Source organism: Carettochelys insculpta, chromosome 2 (genome assembly GCF_033958435.1).
Source record: "Carettochelys insculpta isolate YL-2023 chromosome 2, ASM3395843v1, whole genome shotgun sequence".
NCBI classification, from domain to species: domain Eukaryota; kingdom Metazoa; phylum Chordata; order Testudines; family Carettochelyidae; genus Carettochelys; species Carettochelys insculpta.
The window spans coordinates 92,740,347-92,758,901 of record NC_134138.1 but is presented as its reverse complement, the minus strand read 5'-3'; the positions used below and the strand labels follow the sequence as shown (position 1 = coordinate 92,758,901).

At 44.2% G+C, this 18,555-nt stretch overlaps 1 protein-coding gene across 5 annotated transcripts in view; it reads left to right on the top strand.

The window, feature by feature from the left end:
* MYOM1 (myomesin 1) overlaps positions 1 to 18,555 on the top strand; it is a 114,757-nt gene that overhangs the window by 35,085 nt on the left and 61,117 nt on the right. For all 5 annotated transcript variants that reach the window (XM_074987376.1, XM_074987375.1, XM_074987374.1 and 2 more), the window contains exons 6-11: positions 1,577 to 1,669; positions 3,732 to 3,820; positions 3,947 to 4,009; positions 4,259 to 4,423; positions 5,030 to 5,191; positions 13,173 to 13,314. In XM_074987376.1, the coding sequence (XP_074843477.1) occupies positions 1,577 to 1,669; positions 3,732 to 3,820; positions 3,947 to 4,009; positions 4,259 to 4,423; positions 5,030 to 5,191; positions 13,173 to 13,314 (714 nt within the window). The remainder of the gene's footprint in view (positions 1 to 1,576; positions 1,670 to 3,731; positions 3,821 to 3,946; positions 4,010 to 4,258; positions 4,424 to 5,029; positions 5,192 to 13,172; positions 13,315 to 18,555) is intronic.

Below are 18,555 nucleotides of genomic sequence, written 5' to 3'. Positions count from 1 at the left end.
GCTACCTCTACACTACAGGGATCTGTCAACAGAAGTAACTGTCAGAAGATATCTTCCAACAAAATTTCTGTTGACAGATCATAGTCACACACGAAAGCTGATCACTCTGTCCATCCGTTCTGTCTACAGAGAGCAGCCGGACTGCCCAGCCACTCTCTCGACAGAATGGCCGACCAGAAGCACAGCAGACAGGGCTGCTTGGTGACTCGGAAGCCCTGTCTGTTGACAAAGGGTCCCCCGGTGTGTCCACATGGGTTTTGTGTTGACAAATTCTGTCAAGAAAGGCATTGTGCCTCATGGGGGAGAGGAAGGAGGCTGTTGACAAAAGTGCTGAGTTCTGTTGACAAAAGGGCCAAGTTCTCTTCACAGTATGTTGACAGAACACAGTTTTTGTGCGGATGTTCCTCAAGTTTTGTCGACAAAACCAGTGTTTTGTTGACAAAACTCTCTAGGGTAGACATAGTTTGAGTGATCTCAATTCCTACAGAGTTCATTAGGTGCTCAGAACCCTTCCACAGAGTTTGGTAGATTGCTGAATCAAGTCCCTCATTTGTCTATGTGTGTGCTACTACCAGGGGAGCCAGTGTGTGTAGTCAAAGATGAGTTCTGCAGTGACTCCTTGCACATCCCCACACTATGCCAAGGAGGAGCACCACTGATTAGTCCAGGGAAGAACTAATGACAGGTGGATCCGCTGTTATGTGTGCGACCATTATTCCCTGTAAGACAGGATGTTAGAATACCAAGGTAATAATGGCCATCAGACAACTTTGGTGCTATTCACAGTATGAGGGATAGAATTCCTTGACCGCAGTCCCTGTGGAACGTCTTTTCACCAAACCCAGCTCCTTAGACATAAGAAGAAATTCAGACTGAAAGCTAATGGGAATCATGATACTAACTCACTCAAGCACTTTTGGAAGCTCCACACTGAGCCCTTTGGCCATAAATTTGTTTATGTGGGTAATGTATGTTAGTTACAACAGCAGGAAGACTTGAAAGGCAACTTTCAATGCAAGGGCTGAGAGCAGATACAGTTTGGCTTCATCAGTTTCAAAAGTGGTTTTAAAACACTCTTATACTTATTACCCAAATAAAATAAACTATATTGAAGGACTTCTTTGTGGGTATACATGAGCGTTTATACTAATATAGGTTGGTAGCATAATTTTAAGTTTAGTCGAAGCTTTAAATTGAATAAGTGGTGGTGTAGGGAATGACACAGATTTTATTGGCACTTGTGGTTCCTCTAAAAAATAATGCAGTTGTTTGAAATTCATGGCAATATAAATATTATTTGCACCTTGCCCATAGCTTTGTGTTTCTCTGTAACTACAAGAAAATAAATCATTTAGATTAAGAAAAGTGAATTTGGGCTTCAGAAGGAAAGTGTGTAATGAATTTAAAGTATGTTTAGATTTTCTTACACAGCAGAGACATCAAGAAGTGCATAAGTTGATATCAAATGTAACCCAAATACCACATATTTGTCCTTTTATTGTGAATAATTTACACTTCAGATTACTATATCCTTTGTGTGTGTGTGTGTGTGTGTGTGTGTGTGGTTGTTCCATAGGTACAAAAACAATGTGCCCATCAATGTGCATACTCATCCTGGCAAGTACGTTATTGAAAGTCGATATGGGATGCACTCGCTGGAGATAAACAAGTAAGAGAGTATGAGATAATTTAAGAGATGACTTCAGTAAAAATGTTACTGTTGATTTAGAGCTGTCTAATGTGTGTGTGCCTCTTGGGAGTCAAGGAATAAGAGCTACCAAATTAGCAGTTACTGCCCACTCTTATAGTTGTGACAAGTACAATATTTGATGATTTATTGAGCTCTGTTTACAAATACAGTGGAAATTGTCAGTGCTAGAAAAAACAGTATTGGGCACCAGCCACACAAACACAAGAAGTTTTTTAGTAGTATTTCTCAGGCAGATTGGGATTTTTTTTTCTGTTGTCTGTATTCAAGAAAAATAGAAATGTATGTGTAATGTTGGGCTTCTGGAGTGATCAGTTCTGCCCTCAGTATTCAAGTGCCTGGTTTAAGTGCCTAAGTGCTGACTGGAGCATACAAATATGAGATATGGACACCATAGTAAGACTCCCACATTTCAAAGTGGAGTTTACAGAGTCTACCAATTTTTTCACACAGCTCTGTCAGTGGGATATAGTAACTGTACAACATTCCTGAGAGAATCATCAGTCACTTTTTTCCCAATTTCTTCTATTTGTTGCTTCTCATCCTGAATCTCAAAGACACATTTGAAAATAATAATTCATCTCATTTATTGGATTTCAGTCCTGAAGAAACTTAATATCCACTAACAATACCAAACAGAAATACTCATTTATTTGTGATGTGGGCCCCTCTAGGCTATGGGGCTGATGTGAGAGGGTTCAGTGTGGGAGGAGGCTGCCAGGAAGTGGGTGTGGGGTGTGAGTCTGGGTGAGAGGGAGGGTTCAGGAGTGGTGTGGGAATTAGGGGTCTGGGCAGGTGGGAGGGTGCAGGACTGAGCTGGGGGTGGGTGATCTGGGTCAGAGTGGGGTGCAGGAGCAGGCTGAGAGCAGAAATCTTGGTGGGAGGAGATGCATGAGCAGTTGATGGTTGCAGGGTCTGGTGATGGGGGTGCAGCTTAACTGGCCAGCACCCCTGGATGAACATGGCTGCTGTGCTCCTTCCCGCTGGTCCCAGGCAGTGTCCTGTGATTGATCAGAATTCTGGACAATCACAGTAACAGTCAATCAGAGCAGCAGGAGGAAGCTGCTGATAAGGCTGCTGCTGCTCTCCCTCCTCTTCCGCCAGCTGGGGAGGCAGCAGTGCTGTGCCAGGCTGCTTCCTGCTCCTCCCACCCCCGCAGGGTCCACAGTCTGGATTGGTCCCTGGCTTGCCTGATCCAGCCCATGAGGCTTAGGGCTCCTCACCCCAGCCCTGCCACAGCTCAGATGCTATGGCGGGGAGCCCCAGGCCTCAGGGTCCAGATCCAGACAAGCTGCAGCCTGGATCTGGACCAAGGGCCAGGAATTCTCCACCCCTAGGTGCTCTAGAGAGTTTGGTATTTGAATTCTGCAGAGACAAGGACGAAGCAGATAAAATATTATAGGTATTTGGATGGGATCGGTAAAGGGGATGAAGGTTGAACTGGGGAACCAGCTGGAGATTTGCATGGAGGGAACAGGTGCTATGGAAGGGTTGTAAGAAGGAAAGGAGGAATGGGGATCTATTGAGGGGTTATCATGAAGAATGCATAGTCATACTGGATGTTGGAGGGAATGAAGGAGGGAGATAGCAGGTTATACAAGTGTACCCTAGTATAATGAACATTCATATTAAAGTAATTATGGAGGATGGGTAAAAGTTCAAGCAAATTTTACTTTTAAGACCAATTCATCACTTTTAGGAGGCTTCTGCTTTTAAAAATCTCATAAGACCCAGACCTATAATCCTCACTCCTGGTCTACTTCTGAATCCAGTGAGATCAATGGCAGTCTAAGCCCATAATCAGGTGTAATTTTATATTGACTTCAATGGGAGTTTTACCTGAGTAAGATTTAAGTCCACTGTGAAGTGAATAAGAGAAAAAAAGTATTTAAACACCGGGTAACCATTTGCTACATTCTGTTGGAAAAAGAAAGTTTAGAAAATGTTGTTTTGATGTGAGACATGGATCTTAGAAATGCCAAAGAGCACTCTGGGCCCTGGCTAATCACTTGTATCATTCCAGATGTGATTTTGATGACACTGCTCAGTATCGAGCTTCTGCCATGAATGTTAAAGGAGAACTTTCAGCTTACGCTTCCCTCGTGGTAAAGAGTAGGTTTGCAGGACATAGTTCCTTTGATTTTTCTTTGAGGGTGCACCTTAAAAATTCTGATTATGTGGCTCAAAGTGCTGATGACTTCTAGAAGAGTGTTGACTAAAATTATTTTATTTCTCTAGGATATAAGGGAGAGTTTGATGAAAGCCATTTTCATGCTGGAACTGTTACCATGCCTCTCAGCTGTAAGTTCAAAAAATGTGTTTACCTGTCCTATTCTGTTTAAAATTGCAACAAAACAACCAAGTGGATTATTTGATGATGTTGCTTAGAAGCAAAACAGGTCTGATTTTTGGAAGCTATGAGCAACTTCAGTTGCAGTGAGTAAAGGCAGCAAAGGCTCAACGCCCCTGAAGATCAGACCTTGTATGGTAATAACTGATGCTATCTTCTGAGTATTAAAATTAAATAATCAGGTAATTTTCTTTACACAGTTGGTGTTACCCCCCAGGGCTATGCTTCCAAGTTTGAAATCCACTTTGTTGACAAGTTTGAGGTATCCTTTGGGAGAGAAGGAGAGACCATGAGCCTGGGTTGTACAGTTATCATTCATCCTGACATTAAACGCTTTCATCCAGAGATCCAGTGGTACAGGAATGGTAAGCACATATTACAAGATGATCTTTGAACTTGTCAGACATAGATCTTCATTCTCTTTAATTTCCAATTGAAGAATGACAGACAGAAATGTAAGGCTAAGCTATAGCTATGGTATAAAATAAGAGAAAAGTGTTCTTTATTTTTTTTTTAAAATTCCTTTTTTGGAATTAAAAATACTATGAAATTTTGAAATGCAAAAATATCAGTTAGATCGACAGCTGGTCAAAAATGAGGGGAAAATTTTTGGAAAACATGTTTCAGTTGTTCCCATTTGTTTTTGATGTTTTTTAATCTACAACATTTCAGTGAGCTTTATTATATATCTAGCATTAACCGTTCAGCGCTTGTAATTTGGTTATGCTTTAATATGTTGAAATTTGTATTAACTGATCAAGCCAGAAACTGAAAACAATCAGTTGCTTAATAGAGTTAGATCACTGAAATCAGTGTTAAATTTGTATGACAGCAGAATTAGGAAAACTTTTATGATTCTCTTTTAAGAAAGGAAGTTGTGTAGTGAGGATGATCTCTTGTACAGATTTCATTGTATTAAGGAATAGATTCAGTTCAGCCATCGTTCATTATGGAAATCTTTTAATTTCTAGGAGTTCTTATTACGCCATCCAAGTGGGTCCAGATGCATTGGAGTGGGGAGCGGGCTACATTAACCCTTGCTCATGCTAACAAGGAGGATGAAGGTCTTTACACTCTGCGTGTAGTGATGGGGGACTACTATGAACAGTACAGTGCATACGTCTTTGTTCGAGGTAAGTTCTGGGGATGTTACCTGATGAAGAAAGCAAGATAACAAAACAAAGTGAGGAGAAATCAGTTCCGTTAATTTCAGACTTTTTCTTATTTCAGATGAAAACAGTATAACTACTGAAAATTGTCTCAGAGATTAGCTGTGTTAGTCTGTAGCTTCACAAAAAACAAGCAGCCCTGTAGCACCTTAAAGACTAACACTTTTATTTATGCAGTAGTGAACTTTTGTGGGTAACACCCACTTCTTCAGATGCTTTAAAGGAGCAGGTTAATAAACGTGGGTAAAATGCTGCAACACAGAAGAAATATCAGTTGTTAACATTATGATTTACCATAACTGTCACATGGAAAACTTGATAAGATGCCTTATACCCGGGTGGCACTGCTGTGTGTGTTGTCGGGTCTCTGGAAACCCCTATTATTCAGATGAAGACATTCACTGCATTGATGCAGTTATAGATCTCTTTGATCATAATAATTTGTGGAATGTGATGAGCTCTAATGTTAAAGAAGAGAAATCTATACAAATATATAATTTTGGCTGTCTTGTTGCCAACTACATCCCATTGTTTTGATCAAGATGCTGTTCAATAGCTATTTGTCTGTCTTTAGCATACAGCTTGATAGATTAAAATACATTAGGAAATTTAAGAGGCCAGTGAACTATAGAAGTTATTTAAAATTCACAGCTCACTAAAAGGGTTAGTTTTCTTTGTATCTCATTTCTATCTTCTTGCAGAGTGATAAACGTCTTACTTTCTTTTAGACATAGTGTCCCTTTAAGAAGAGCCTTGACTATCACATTTCATTGGTTCATGCACTGATTCAGTATCTGTCTCAGCTGCTGAAGGCAGCTGAAGTGTGTAATGCTAATCCTAAAGGCTGGGGAAATTCTTAGCCCTGTGAACATGCCCAGAATGGCGCCACTGTGCCAAATATAGCAGAACCCAGCAATATGCAGATAACAGCCTGCTTGGAAATCATGACTAAAGCAGTTGTGCTTGGAAATTGTAGGAAGAATCAAGTTGAAATAAGCTGGTGTATGGCAGTGCAGTGCACTGGCAAGAGTGTGGCCATCTGGGGGTGGGGCTCTGGATGATGCCAGAACCCTGTACAATGCACCCACAGGTTCCTTCCCCAGTGCTAGGGCTCCAGTGCAGTTCCAACCTCCCTGGTCCCTCAGGGCATCCAATGGCTGGGCAATGGGGTCCCTTCCACCCTGAGGCTTCCCCCAGACACCCAGATCCCTTCCCTGAGCCCACTGCACACCTCAGCCACCTGCTTTGAGACGCCCACACTGTCCAAACCCCTGCCCTGACTCCTGCATCCCCTGCCCTGAGCCCTTCACCCCTGCCTTGACTCTTGCACTCCACCTCTGCCCTGGGCTCCCTGGCCCTGCCTTGACACCTGCACCTCCCAACTCGTGTCCTGAGCCTCCCACAGCCCCCAGCCCCCCTGGCCCGAGCACCCTCCCATGCCATCCCACACTTAAATTTCTTACAGGTACTATTCTGTTACAACTCCCTACCCCACCCAAAGATGCAGAACAATACAACCATACCTGTAAGAAATTTAATCTACTTTCACCCATAGAAAGAACCCATTGAAATGTTTGCTTGTGACCTCCAACAAATTAGAAATCCATTTTAAAAGTTGAGTTTGCATATCTATAAATGATCTTTTTTTTAGGGTGACCATAGTTTCCTATGCTGAATATGGGACATCTGATAAAATTGCTCGTTTTCAAATTAATTCATTGGCAATCAATCAGAATTATGTAGTTCAAATTAACATTGAATTGACTGAGCCCATGTTAAAAAGAAATACTGCAGGGCTGAAGTCTTTTTATTCACCTTCTTAGCTTTAAGGTTTGCCGAGGGAGAGGTGACACACACACATTCCCATACACCTCTCACACAGGAGGTGTGTGGTTGATCTGACCCAAGCCTCCCTGCATAGTGCTTTCCACTCTCCATGCCTGGGTAGGCCCCTGGGACGGACCCACTTTTCCTGGTCTCTGGTCCCGTGTCTTCTGAAGGCAACACACGTGGGTCATGCAGGGTCACAGGCTACCCTCCCCAGATGTCCATCAGGGTTCAAACCATAAAGTGGCAAGCAGCAGCCTTTTGAAACTGAGAGAGGGAAGGGATGACAGCTGCTTCCAGATAAAGGTGGTGCGTGGGAGTGAGGACAGCGATAACCTGGCCTGTATTTTTACAGAAATCATGTCTTCTCTCCAGCCTCCACACTCCCCTGTGGCTACAAGCAGCTTGTCCCTCTTACCCACACAGTGTAGAAAGGCAGCCAGCGTCTCCAAGCTGCTCCTGGCCATGGACATAATCCAGCTGCCTCCTGTCTCCTAACTACCACACAGGCAGGAAGGGAGTAAGCCCTCAGGATGCAATGAGCACAAGGCCCTAGGGAACCGGACTGCAGGGGTTTCAGCAGACTGGCAGAGAGGTGGCTCAGCAGAGGGAGAGTGCCTAGGGAACAGAGCAGCACCACACTCCCTGGGGTAGGACCTAGGGCAGGACACGTGAAGAGGGTGCTAAGTGCCCCCATCTGGGGCCCTGCAGTTTTGGGGTATTAACAGGCTGGAAACAATTTCCTCCCCACCGCTGCAGAGCTTAGCTGAGGGGCAGGGAAACTTCCCCTTGCCAGCACTGTGTGGGGCTTTGTCAGATTCAGGGCTTAACTTCTCTTGGCCAGTGACCCAGGCCAGGGGGTCTTGAGCTTTCCCTGGGAGCCAGCCCAGCCAGAGGCAGTGGTGGGAGGAAGGAGCCTACCAGCCAGTTGGTGAGTGCAGTGCTCCCACCAGGGTCTGATTCTCTGTACAGTGCCCAGAGAAGGATACAGTGCCCACTGGGGGGATATGGAGGAGCAGTGGGGGTGAGAGGGGTGTGACTGGGCAGAGCAGGGACAATAGGAACAGGAGATTGAGAGGGGAGGCATGTTAAAGGCTGATGGATGGGCAGCAGGTGTGATGCACAACCCACCACCAACTGACTGCGTTCACCAGCCACTTCAGCAAGCAGCCAGGGCTGGCTGGAATGAGCAGGGGGTGGGTAGGGACTGCACTGGACTGGGACTGCATCGGACTGCACTGACAGACCAGCAGGGGGAGCAGTTGGCCCCAAACACTACACCTGAGTGGGTGGCAAGCAAGGAGCCAGCCAGCAGGAGGAGCCACCAGTACCGATGGGAAGGAAGAGACAGCAAAGACAGGCCAGTTTGCCCCTATTTTAAAACAACAAGTAGGAACAGCTGCAAGGGGCTTGAATACAAGCTTGCCTGTTTTAAAATGGAACCTCTGGCCACCCTAATATTTCTTACTATTGCATGCCTTGCTGAGATACAAAATTGGGGTCTTAACCACGTGTGACCATTAAAAGCCAAATAGCACTTTTTGCCAGGGAAGGATGTAGCTTTGGTATCCTCACGAATTCAAATTAAGTGAATTACAGTTTTACTTAATTAATTTCCCATTCAGTTTCAATCAGACAAAGACAAAGGAAAGATAATGGAGCAAGTAATTAAAGAAATCATCTGCAAGCACTTGGAAGGTGGTAAGGTAATAGGAAACAGCCAGCATGGGTTTGTAAAGAATAAATCTTGTCAAACTAATCTGATAGCTTTCTTTGATAGGATAACGAGCCTTGTGGATAGGAGAGAAGTGGTAGACGTGGTATACCTAGACTTTACTAAAGCATTTGATACAGTCTCTCATGATATTCTTATCAAAAAACTAGGCAAATACAATTTAGATGAGACTACTATAAGGTGGGTGCATAACTGGCTGGATAACCGTACCCAGAGAGTAGTTCTTAATGGTTCTCAATCCTGCTGGAAAAGTATAAAAAGTGGGGTTCTGCAGGGGTCTGTGTTAGGACTGGCTCTGTTCAATGTCTTCATCAACGATTTAGATATTGGCATAGAAAGTACGCTTATTAAGTTTGCAGATGATACCAAGTTGGGAGGGGTTGCAACTACTTTGGAGGGTAGGGTCATAATTCAAAATGATCTGGATAAATTGGAGAAATGGGCTGAGGTAAACAGGATGAAGTTTAATAAGGACAAATGCAAAGTGCTCCACTTAGGAAGGAACATCGGTTTCACACATACAGAATGGGGAGAGACTGTCTAGGAACGACTACAGCAGAAAGGGATCTAGGGATTATAGTGGACCACAAGCTAAATATGTCAACAGTGTGATGCTGTTGCAAAGAAAGCAAACATGATTCTGGGATGCATTAAGAGGTGTGTTGTGAACAAGACACGAGAAGTTATTCTTTCGCTCTACTCTGCGCTGGTTAGGCCTCAGCTGGAGTATTGTGTCCAGTTGTGGGCACCGCAGTTAAAAAAAGATGTGGAGAAACTAGAGAGGGTCCAGAGAAGAGCGACAAGAATGATTAAAGGTCTAGAGAATGTGACCTATGAAAAAAGGTTGAAAGAATTGGGCTTGTTTAGTTTGGAAAAGAGAAGATTGAAGGGAGACGTGATAGTGGTTTTCAGGTATCTAAAAGGGAGTCATAAGTAGGAAGGAGAAAACTTGTTCTTCTTGGCCTCTGAGGATGGAACAAGAGGCAACGGGCTTAAACTGCAGCAAGGGAGGTTTAGGTTGGACATTAGGAAAAAGTTCCTAACTGTCAGGGCCATCAAACAGTGGAATAAATTGCCAAGGGAGGTTGTGGAATCTCCATCGCTGGAGATATTTAAGAACAGGTTAGATAGATGTCTATCAGGGATGGTTTAGATAGTACTTGGTCTTGCCATTGGGGCAGGAGGCTGGACTCGATGGCCTCTTGAGGTCCCTTCCAGTCCTAGTGTTCTATGATTCTACGCTTCACTTCCTATCCTAAACAGTTATGTAATGATGCTACATACAGTTCATCAGTTCTCATATTTACTCTCATGTCTACCTTATAGATACTCCCATCTACACGCCCCCAATCTATGAGGTGCAGTGCACTGCACAAGATCAGGCCCCTATTGTAACTGCATTAGTAAAGTTTGTGAAGTGTTTTGGGAACCTTTTGTATTACTGCGCAGTGGTCATCATTAACAAGTCAATGTTTGCTAGTAGGCAGTAGGAGTGAAATCCTCTCTCAGGCAAGGTCTACAGTACAGGGAAAAATCTATCTAAGATACAAAACGTCTGTTACATGAATTGCGTAGCTGGAGTCGACATATCATAAATTGCTTTTTCCTGCTGTTCCCACAGCAGGAGGCAACAGTGAGGAGTGGAGCCTCAATGGTTTGATTTAGCATGTCCCCACTAAGCATGCTAAATCAGACCCCAGAAGATTGACCACATACCCTCTGTTGTAATCAGTAGTCATTTTACTATAGTTATTTCTAACCTAACTGTTGCAGAGGAAATGTGGTACCTCAGATCCCACTGTATGTAGGGCCCTATTAAATTAATGGTCAAAATTTTACCAAATTTTGTAAATTTCATGAGGTAGATCTGCATGAGGGAACAAAGCTGATCTCAGATACACAGTTCCAGCTATGCCATTACTGTAGCTTGAATCAATGTAACAGAATCAACTTTCTGCCCTGGTGTAGTCCAGGGCTCTTCAGGCTCACACCAAATCCCTTCCTCCATGCAATAGCATGATGTACAGGGGTTGATGGCAGAACAGAGATGTCGATTTTGACACGTCTTAACACATGCATTGAACTCGGGAAGATTGACTATGGCATGGCAATCGTCTGGTAAGTATAGCTTAGACCATAGTCATAACACTTTAAGGATCTTGAATTTCAGAGTTCAGATATTTAAATCTTAAATTTCATGGTATTGTAACAACCATGAATATGTATTTTTCAAAGAGCAAATAGAAACCCTTAAGACTCAGCATTTCTTAAAATGGGGATCCCAACCTAAAAGCTAAAAAGGTTGTAGAATTGCCACCCTTACTTCTGCACTGCTGTCAGAGCTGGACAGCCAGAGAGCAACAGCTGCTGACTTGGGACCAGCTCTGAAGGCTGTACCCCCTCCAGCAGCAGTGGAATGATATGGCTGGCATGGTATAATGGCAGCAATAATGCCACCCTTACTTCTGTGCTGCTGATAGAGGTGGCACTACTTTCAGAGCTGGGTGTCTGACCAGCAGCTGCCACTCTCCAGAAGCCCAGCTCTGAAAGTTAGAGTAAAAGTACAGAAAAGATCAGATTTCAAGGAGGGGAGATGAGGTTTCATAATCTGTGACACGTTTTTCACTCGAAAATCTCCAGAATGACACTGAAATACCTGCAAGGAAATACAGTGTACGATGGTCTTTTCCAAAGCTTTAATTCAGAGGGCTGAATAATCTTTTAGCATTTTCTTCACACAGCGCACAGTCAACCTGTGGAACTCCTTGCCCGAGGAGGCTGTGAAGGCCAGGATTCTATTAGGGTTTAAAAAAGAGCTTGATAAATTTTTGCAGGTTAGGTCCATAAATGGCTATTAGCCAGGGATAAAGTATGGTGCCCTAGCCTTCAGAACAAAGGCAGGAGATGGATGGCAGGAGATAAATCACTTGATCATTGTCTTCTGTTCTCCTTCTCTGGGGCACCCGGCATTGGCCACCGTCGGCAGATGGGATGCTGGGCTGACCCTATGGTCTGACCCAGTATGGCCATTCTTATGTTCTTATGTTCTTGTGTTGTTTTGGAGCTAAAGGCAGTAAGGGTTGAAAAATTACTGTAAATAATAAGACCATTATAATAAATAATATAAAATTTTATAATATCCTGGGATCCAGCAGTTTTAAAACTTATGATTATAGATAAAACCTGTGTCTACACATGCCCCCTCCTTTTGGAGGGGGCATGTTAATGAGGTGCTTCGGAAGATGCTAGTGAGGTGCTGATATGAATATGGAGCACCTCATTAGCATAACAGCATCCACTCACGATTTGAAAGTGCCACTTTCAGAATTCACACCAGCCATGTAGACAGGGATTTTTGAAAGGGCCCCCGACTTCAAAAGCCCCTTATTCCTAAAACCAAATAGGAAAAAGGGACTTTCAAAGTCAGGGGGTCCTTTCAAAAGGCCCCCATCTATACAGGCGGCATGTGTTCCAAAAGCAGCACTTTCAAATTGTGTGCGGCTGTTGTTATGCTAATGAGACATTGCATATTCACGTCAGTGCATCTTCCGAAGTGCCTCATTAAGATGAGCCTGCTGAAAGGAGTAGGCACATGTAGATACAGCTGAAGTGTGAAAAATGTTTAGCAGCAATGTACTGTTTTCTTTCATGTATTAGGCTCCTTTTTGTCTAGCCCTAACCCATGCTCCTGTCCTAGGAAATAGCTCACAGTCAGATGGGAAAAATGCTAATAGTAATTGATCAAAGTGATGTGGATCCAGAAAGGAACAGTGCCTCTTCTATGAAAACCAGTCACACGGACTTCTTGGAAAAGTTACAAAATCTTTATTTTTCCCACAAAGGTGCTAGCTATTATATGTACAGTTACACAAACCAGTCCTGTGCCACCAATGAGAATCTAGTTGCACAGTTTCAGCCCCCTATATCTAGCACTGTACTTCGGCTTTTCAAGATTTAGATAAGGTTTGTCTAAAAACACTCATCAGACTCAATGTCAGGGCTGTTCTGACACATAAGCCCCAGACTTATCGTAAACATTTAACAGGAAGTATGCCTTTAACCCTCTCCAGCATATTTTCCAGAATAACAATATCTGTCTAAAGTAGTAATAGGCAGACCTCAATGGTCTTGTTAAGCATTCTTGAATATCTGAATTCTGTGTGTCTATTTGTCCTCTAATTCATTCTGGCTTTGCACTGTTGGCTTCAGACTCTCAGAATTCCAGGTCTGAAGAAGTGGGTCTGTCCACAAAAGCTCATCACCTAATAAATGCTTTTGTTAGTCTTCAAAGTGCTGCAGGACTGCTTTTTTGTTTTGTGAAGATACAGACTAATATGGCTACCTCTCTGACAGGTTTTAAAATGTAATTATCTATCTTCATAGATGCAGATGCTGAAATCCCAGGAGCCCCTGCTTCACCACTTGATGTGGAATGCTTGGATGCTAACAAAGATTATGTCATCATTTCCTGGAAACAACCTGCTGTTGATGGAGGAAGTCCTGTCCTTGGATACTTCATTGATAAGTCAGTATTTGTCAGACTGTACTACTACTATATTGCTGATAATTGTTATTCAACTGCCTAACAATCACTTAGTAGCATAAAAGGTGATATTGTCATTTGTAGCTCTTCTTGCTAAGTAAAATATTGCTTATTCTATCTCAGATTAATGCTCCTAGGGCCTAATTTTCCTTCCACTAAATTTAGTGGGAGTTGGTTTGCACCCTTAATTATTTAGGAAATAATCTTGTGAATTGCTGCTTACCCTGCACTCCCCTTAATTTCAGAGGGAGTGGAGTCCTCACTACCATGCACATAGTGCTCACTGATTTGCAGAACTGGGGACTGAATGAGCCTGGAATTCCTTCTGCATAGCACCAACCACCTGTGTTGAAAAATCATGTCAGGCACTAAAAATATGATTTTGGCTTTTAAATAATACATGCTGTGGTCTTAGTATTTACCCTTTGATTTCTGAACCTTTGAGGGTAGTCTCAAATCACGTGCCAAGCTTTTCTCTGCAACTTACTTAAAAAGAAAGTTGAGATTCTCACATAATGCATTGAGTCATCTCTCAGTTACCCCTGAGCCTGTTTAAACCTGAAGAGTCATGTCTTAGCCGGAGAGTATGATGAGTCATCAGGACTAATTTGCTGCAGCTTTTTGATAAGGTCCATGCCATTCAACCAGGGCTCAGACAATCCACAGGCAGGGATCCATCCAAGTGATCCAAAGGCAGGTACTTAACTCCTAAGCAAAGCAGTCTCTCTAGTCTATTCAGTGTTATTACATGCTTAGGAGCATGCTTATAGCCTAGTAATTCTAACAGCTTGCTTTTGCCCCTGGCTTTGGTTGTGCCTGTTTCTATACTAATTCCTACTTCACCTCCGTCTGCTCCTGCTGCAGTCATCCAGCTATACTGATACATAATTACAGGATTCCAGGAGCTGAGAGCTTTTGGAATACGTCAAATATCATAAGACCCATGATAAAATCATGCGTTGTCAACACTAAATTTCAGTGATAGAAGATGGCTTATTTAGAAGTGTGTAAAAGGGTTTATAATGAGAGACCTGGATTGTGGGGAAGGTCTATCAGTAAGTTCAATTCAGCTATTTTCTGTTGTTTAATTACTTCCCAATATGGCATAGTGTCTTAACGGACATACACATGGTCAAAATTCCATTCCCCTGGGAATGGTAACAAAACCCCCAACAGAACAAAGCACTAAATTTAAAACTGAGGTGTCAAACAATGTTAGGCTACTTCTACACTATGAAATAAAGTTGACTTTATTAAAGTTGACTTTTTATCACTAGATTTTATAAAGTCCAAGTTGAGTGTCCACACTTGCTCACAAAGTCAACTTAGTGGCTGTGGCCACACTTGGCCAAAACTTCGAAATGTCTATACAAATGGCCATTTTGAAGATTACTACTGAGGTGCTGAATTGAATATTCAGCATCTCGTTAGCCTTAGGATGCGACTATACTGGGGTCCTTTTTGGAAGGACCCTGCACATTTTGAAGTCCCTTCTTCTCCTCAGTGGAGATGAATAAGGGGATTTCAAAATGTGTGGGGTCCTTTCGAAAAGGACCTCTCAGTGGCTGCACGCAAGTTCGAAAGCGGCGCTTTTGAAGCGCCACAGCCAGAAGCGTCCTAATGCTAATGAGGTGCTGAATAGTCAATTCAAATGGCCATTTAGAAGTTTTAGCCAAGTGTGGCCACAGCCAGTGTGTCCTCACTAAATTGCCTAAATTCAACTGTTGCAGCAGGGCATTGTGGGCACCTATCCCCCAGTTCCTTCAGCCCCATTGCATTGTGGGGTTTTTTGAAGGTGCATTGTGGAAATGAAATGCTCCAAAAGTGGTTGTGGGTGTGTGATGTCATCTTTCCAGCATGCATTGTTTTCATTTTCCCCTGCAGTTGAACAGCCATTTTTCAGAAGTCTTGTCCCTCTATAAGAGTTGTCCACATTATGGGAAGAAGCAGCTTTTACAAAAGCATTTTTACAAAAGATTTTAAATTGACATTAAATACAAGTGAAGAGAGAGAGAGAGAGACTGAAGGAGCCAGGTTTGAACTAGAGAGAGAGAGAGAGAGAGAAATTTTTGAGGCGTCACCACAGAGAAGTGAAGAATGGCAATTTTTCAGAAGTCTCTTTCCCCAGTGAAAATACACCAAACAGGAATGGTTCAGTAGCATGAACCATGAAACCCAAGTGCAACAAAGTGTATGTGGAAGGTGGGATTCACCAAGTGAAAGAAAACAAGTCATGTCCAACACTTGTGGCTGGGGTAGATACCAGGTTTGAAATAGAGCTAGAGAGAGATGTTTGTGACTTGTCCGCATAGTGGAAGGAGGCACTGGGAGAGAGAGAGGCTGAAGAAGCTAAGTTTGAAGTGACAAATGCTCTTTGAAAATGGGTCTGTGCGACTAGGGAAAGACTTCATATTATTCACAAAGAAAGAAGATACAATGACATGAGATGGTAAAGTATGGAATCCCAGAGGGCATTCGTGTCTATTGGTTTACATGTTGGAAGGAGCCATTATATGGATTTCTCCAACACGAGGTGAGGAGACCATTAGAAGTAGTAGCGCCAAGATTCATTATGAATCCAAGACTAAATAGAAGAGAAGAAACGACTCAGTATGGAATCCTGGAGGGCATTAGTGTTCAGTGGTTAGCGTAAGTAAAGAGACTATAGATCCAGAGAAGTGATTATTCCTCTTTATACAGCTTTGGTGAGGCCGCATCTGGAATACTGTGTCCAGTTCTGGGCCCCCATCTATAGGAGGGATGTGGACACACTGGAGAGGGTCCAGCGGAGGGCGACCAAGATGACTGGGGGGCTGGAGCAGATGACTTATGAGGAAAGGTTGAGGGAATTGGGACTGTTTAGTCTGCAGAAGAGAAGACTGAGGAGGGACTTGATAACAGCCTTCAACTTACTGAAGGGAGGCTGCTAAGAGGCTGGAAGGAGGCTGTTCACTGTGGTCACGGATGGCAGAACACAGAACAATGGTCTCAAGTTGTGGTTGGAAAGGTCCAGGTTGAACATTGGGAAAATTTTTTTCACTAGGAGGGTGGTGAAGCATTGGAATGGTCTACCCAGGGAAGTAGTGGAGTCTCCACAGGCTCCATTCCTTCACAGGAAATCATCCCCTGAGCCACACAATTTGGGAAGGTAGAGTACTCCGTATGTCCCCCAGTCACATTCTGCTGCTGTCCCAATGATTCCTGAGCCAGGCTGTATGAGTGGCTATATGGCACCAGTTGGGTGCTTCCAGATTTCCCCAAAGGAGGTAGAAGACAATTGGTAACAAGATTATTTTTAAAAGTCATTGTTTTAAACATAATGGTCCACCCAGCCTGGCAGCCACATGGCGGGGCTATAGGGACTAGCTGCCAGCCACGTGGTGGCATTGGAGGGGCAGCTCCGTAAAATGTGCATTGCTAAATGCTTTAGGGAATACCTTCTTTTCAGCTTATTGTGGTAACTGTAGTATTTCTTGTTAGCCCTGGGAGGGAACCACAAGCGTAAGCCCCCTCGAGCACTGAAACCCTGCACAGGACAGGACATGGAGCTGTTTACAAGCATGGTCCGTGCTACACAGCTGCCATGGAGTGGTGGGGTGGGGGCTAGTCACATGGTGGGGAGAGGGGGCTAGCCCGCCAGTCACATGGCACCTTGTGGGGAGCAGCCCCACAAAATATGAAGCAAAGAAAACAAGTTTCTTGGCCTCTCCTGCTGGAGCATGTGCAGGGAAGAAGACTTCGCCTCACTCAGGGCAGGACATGCTGCTGTCTGGAAGCATAGTCCGCAGTGCCCAGTCACCATGTGGTGTGATGGGGCTGGGGCTAGCCAAGTTTGGGGACGAGAGGGCTATCCCGCCCGCCACATGGTGCCTGGGAGTGGGGGCAGCCCCATAAAACTATGAAGCGCAGAAAATGAGTTGAACAACCTGTTGAAATGTTTCAGTCAGCTGGGTGCTCCCTGAACAGCCCAAAGGAGGTGAAATACATTTGGTAACAAGGTTATTTTTAAAAGTCACTGTTTTTTGTTTTTTTTTAAGGGACAGAATGAAGCAGACACTTCTTAAAAAATGTAACTGCCACATGGCAGCTTGGGAAGAGGGCAGCCCTGTAAAATGTGAAGCACAGAAAACAAGTTTCTTGGTCTCTCCTGCTAAATCCTGTGCAGGGAAGAACCCCTCTCAAGCACGGAAACCTATCACAGGACAGGGCATGCCGCTGTCTGCGGGCATGGTCCACAGAGCTCCCCCAGCCATGTGGTGTGTCAGGGAGCTTGATTTTCACCTGGCACTGCTGAGCATCCCTGGTATTTACTCAGCACAGATTCATCCTCCCACACAGAAATGAGATCCCGAATCGCCTGACAGCTCCATGCTGGGGCTCTTTTGGAACTGTGAAATCATGGCTAGATGGAATTGCTCCTCAGGTCTGCTGGCCACACTGCCCAGAAAGAAAATGGATTCAAATTGCCAGGCTTCTTGTTACCTACTGCCTGCACACCTAGGCTACGTCTACACGTGAACCCTACATTGAAGTAGCCTATTTTGATGTGGCGATATCGAAATAGGCTATTTCGATGAATAACGTCTACACATCCTCCAGGACTGGCAACGTCGATGTTCAACTTCGACATTGGGCAGCACCACATCGATATAGGCCCTGCGAGGGAACGTCTACACGCCAAAGTAGCACACATCGAAATAAGGGTGCCAGGCACAGCTGCAGACAGGGTCACAGGGTGGACTCAACAGCAAGTCGCTCCCGTAAAGGGCCCCTCCCAGATACACTTTCACTAAACAGCGCAAGATACACAGAGCCGACAACTAGTTGCAGACCCTGTGCATGCAGCATGGGTCCCCAGCTGCAGCAGCAGCAGCCAGAAGCCCTGGCCTACGGGCTGCTGCACACGGTGACCATAGAGCCCTGCAAGGGCTGGAGAGAGAGCGTCTCTCAACCCCTCAGCTGATGGCCGCCATGGAGGACCCTGCTATTTCGATGTTGCGGGACGCGGATCGTCTACACATCCCCTACTTCGATGTTCAACTTCGAAGTTGGGCGCTATTCCCATCCCCTCATGGGGTTAGCGACTTCAACGTCTCGCCGCCTAACGTCGATTTCAACTTCGAAATAGTGCTCAACACATGTAGCCGTGACGGGCGCTATTTCGAAGTTGGCGCCGCTACTTCGAAGTAGCCGGCACGTGTAGACACGGCTCTAGAGAACAAC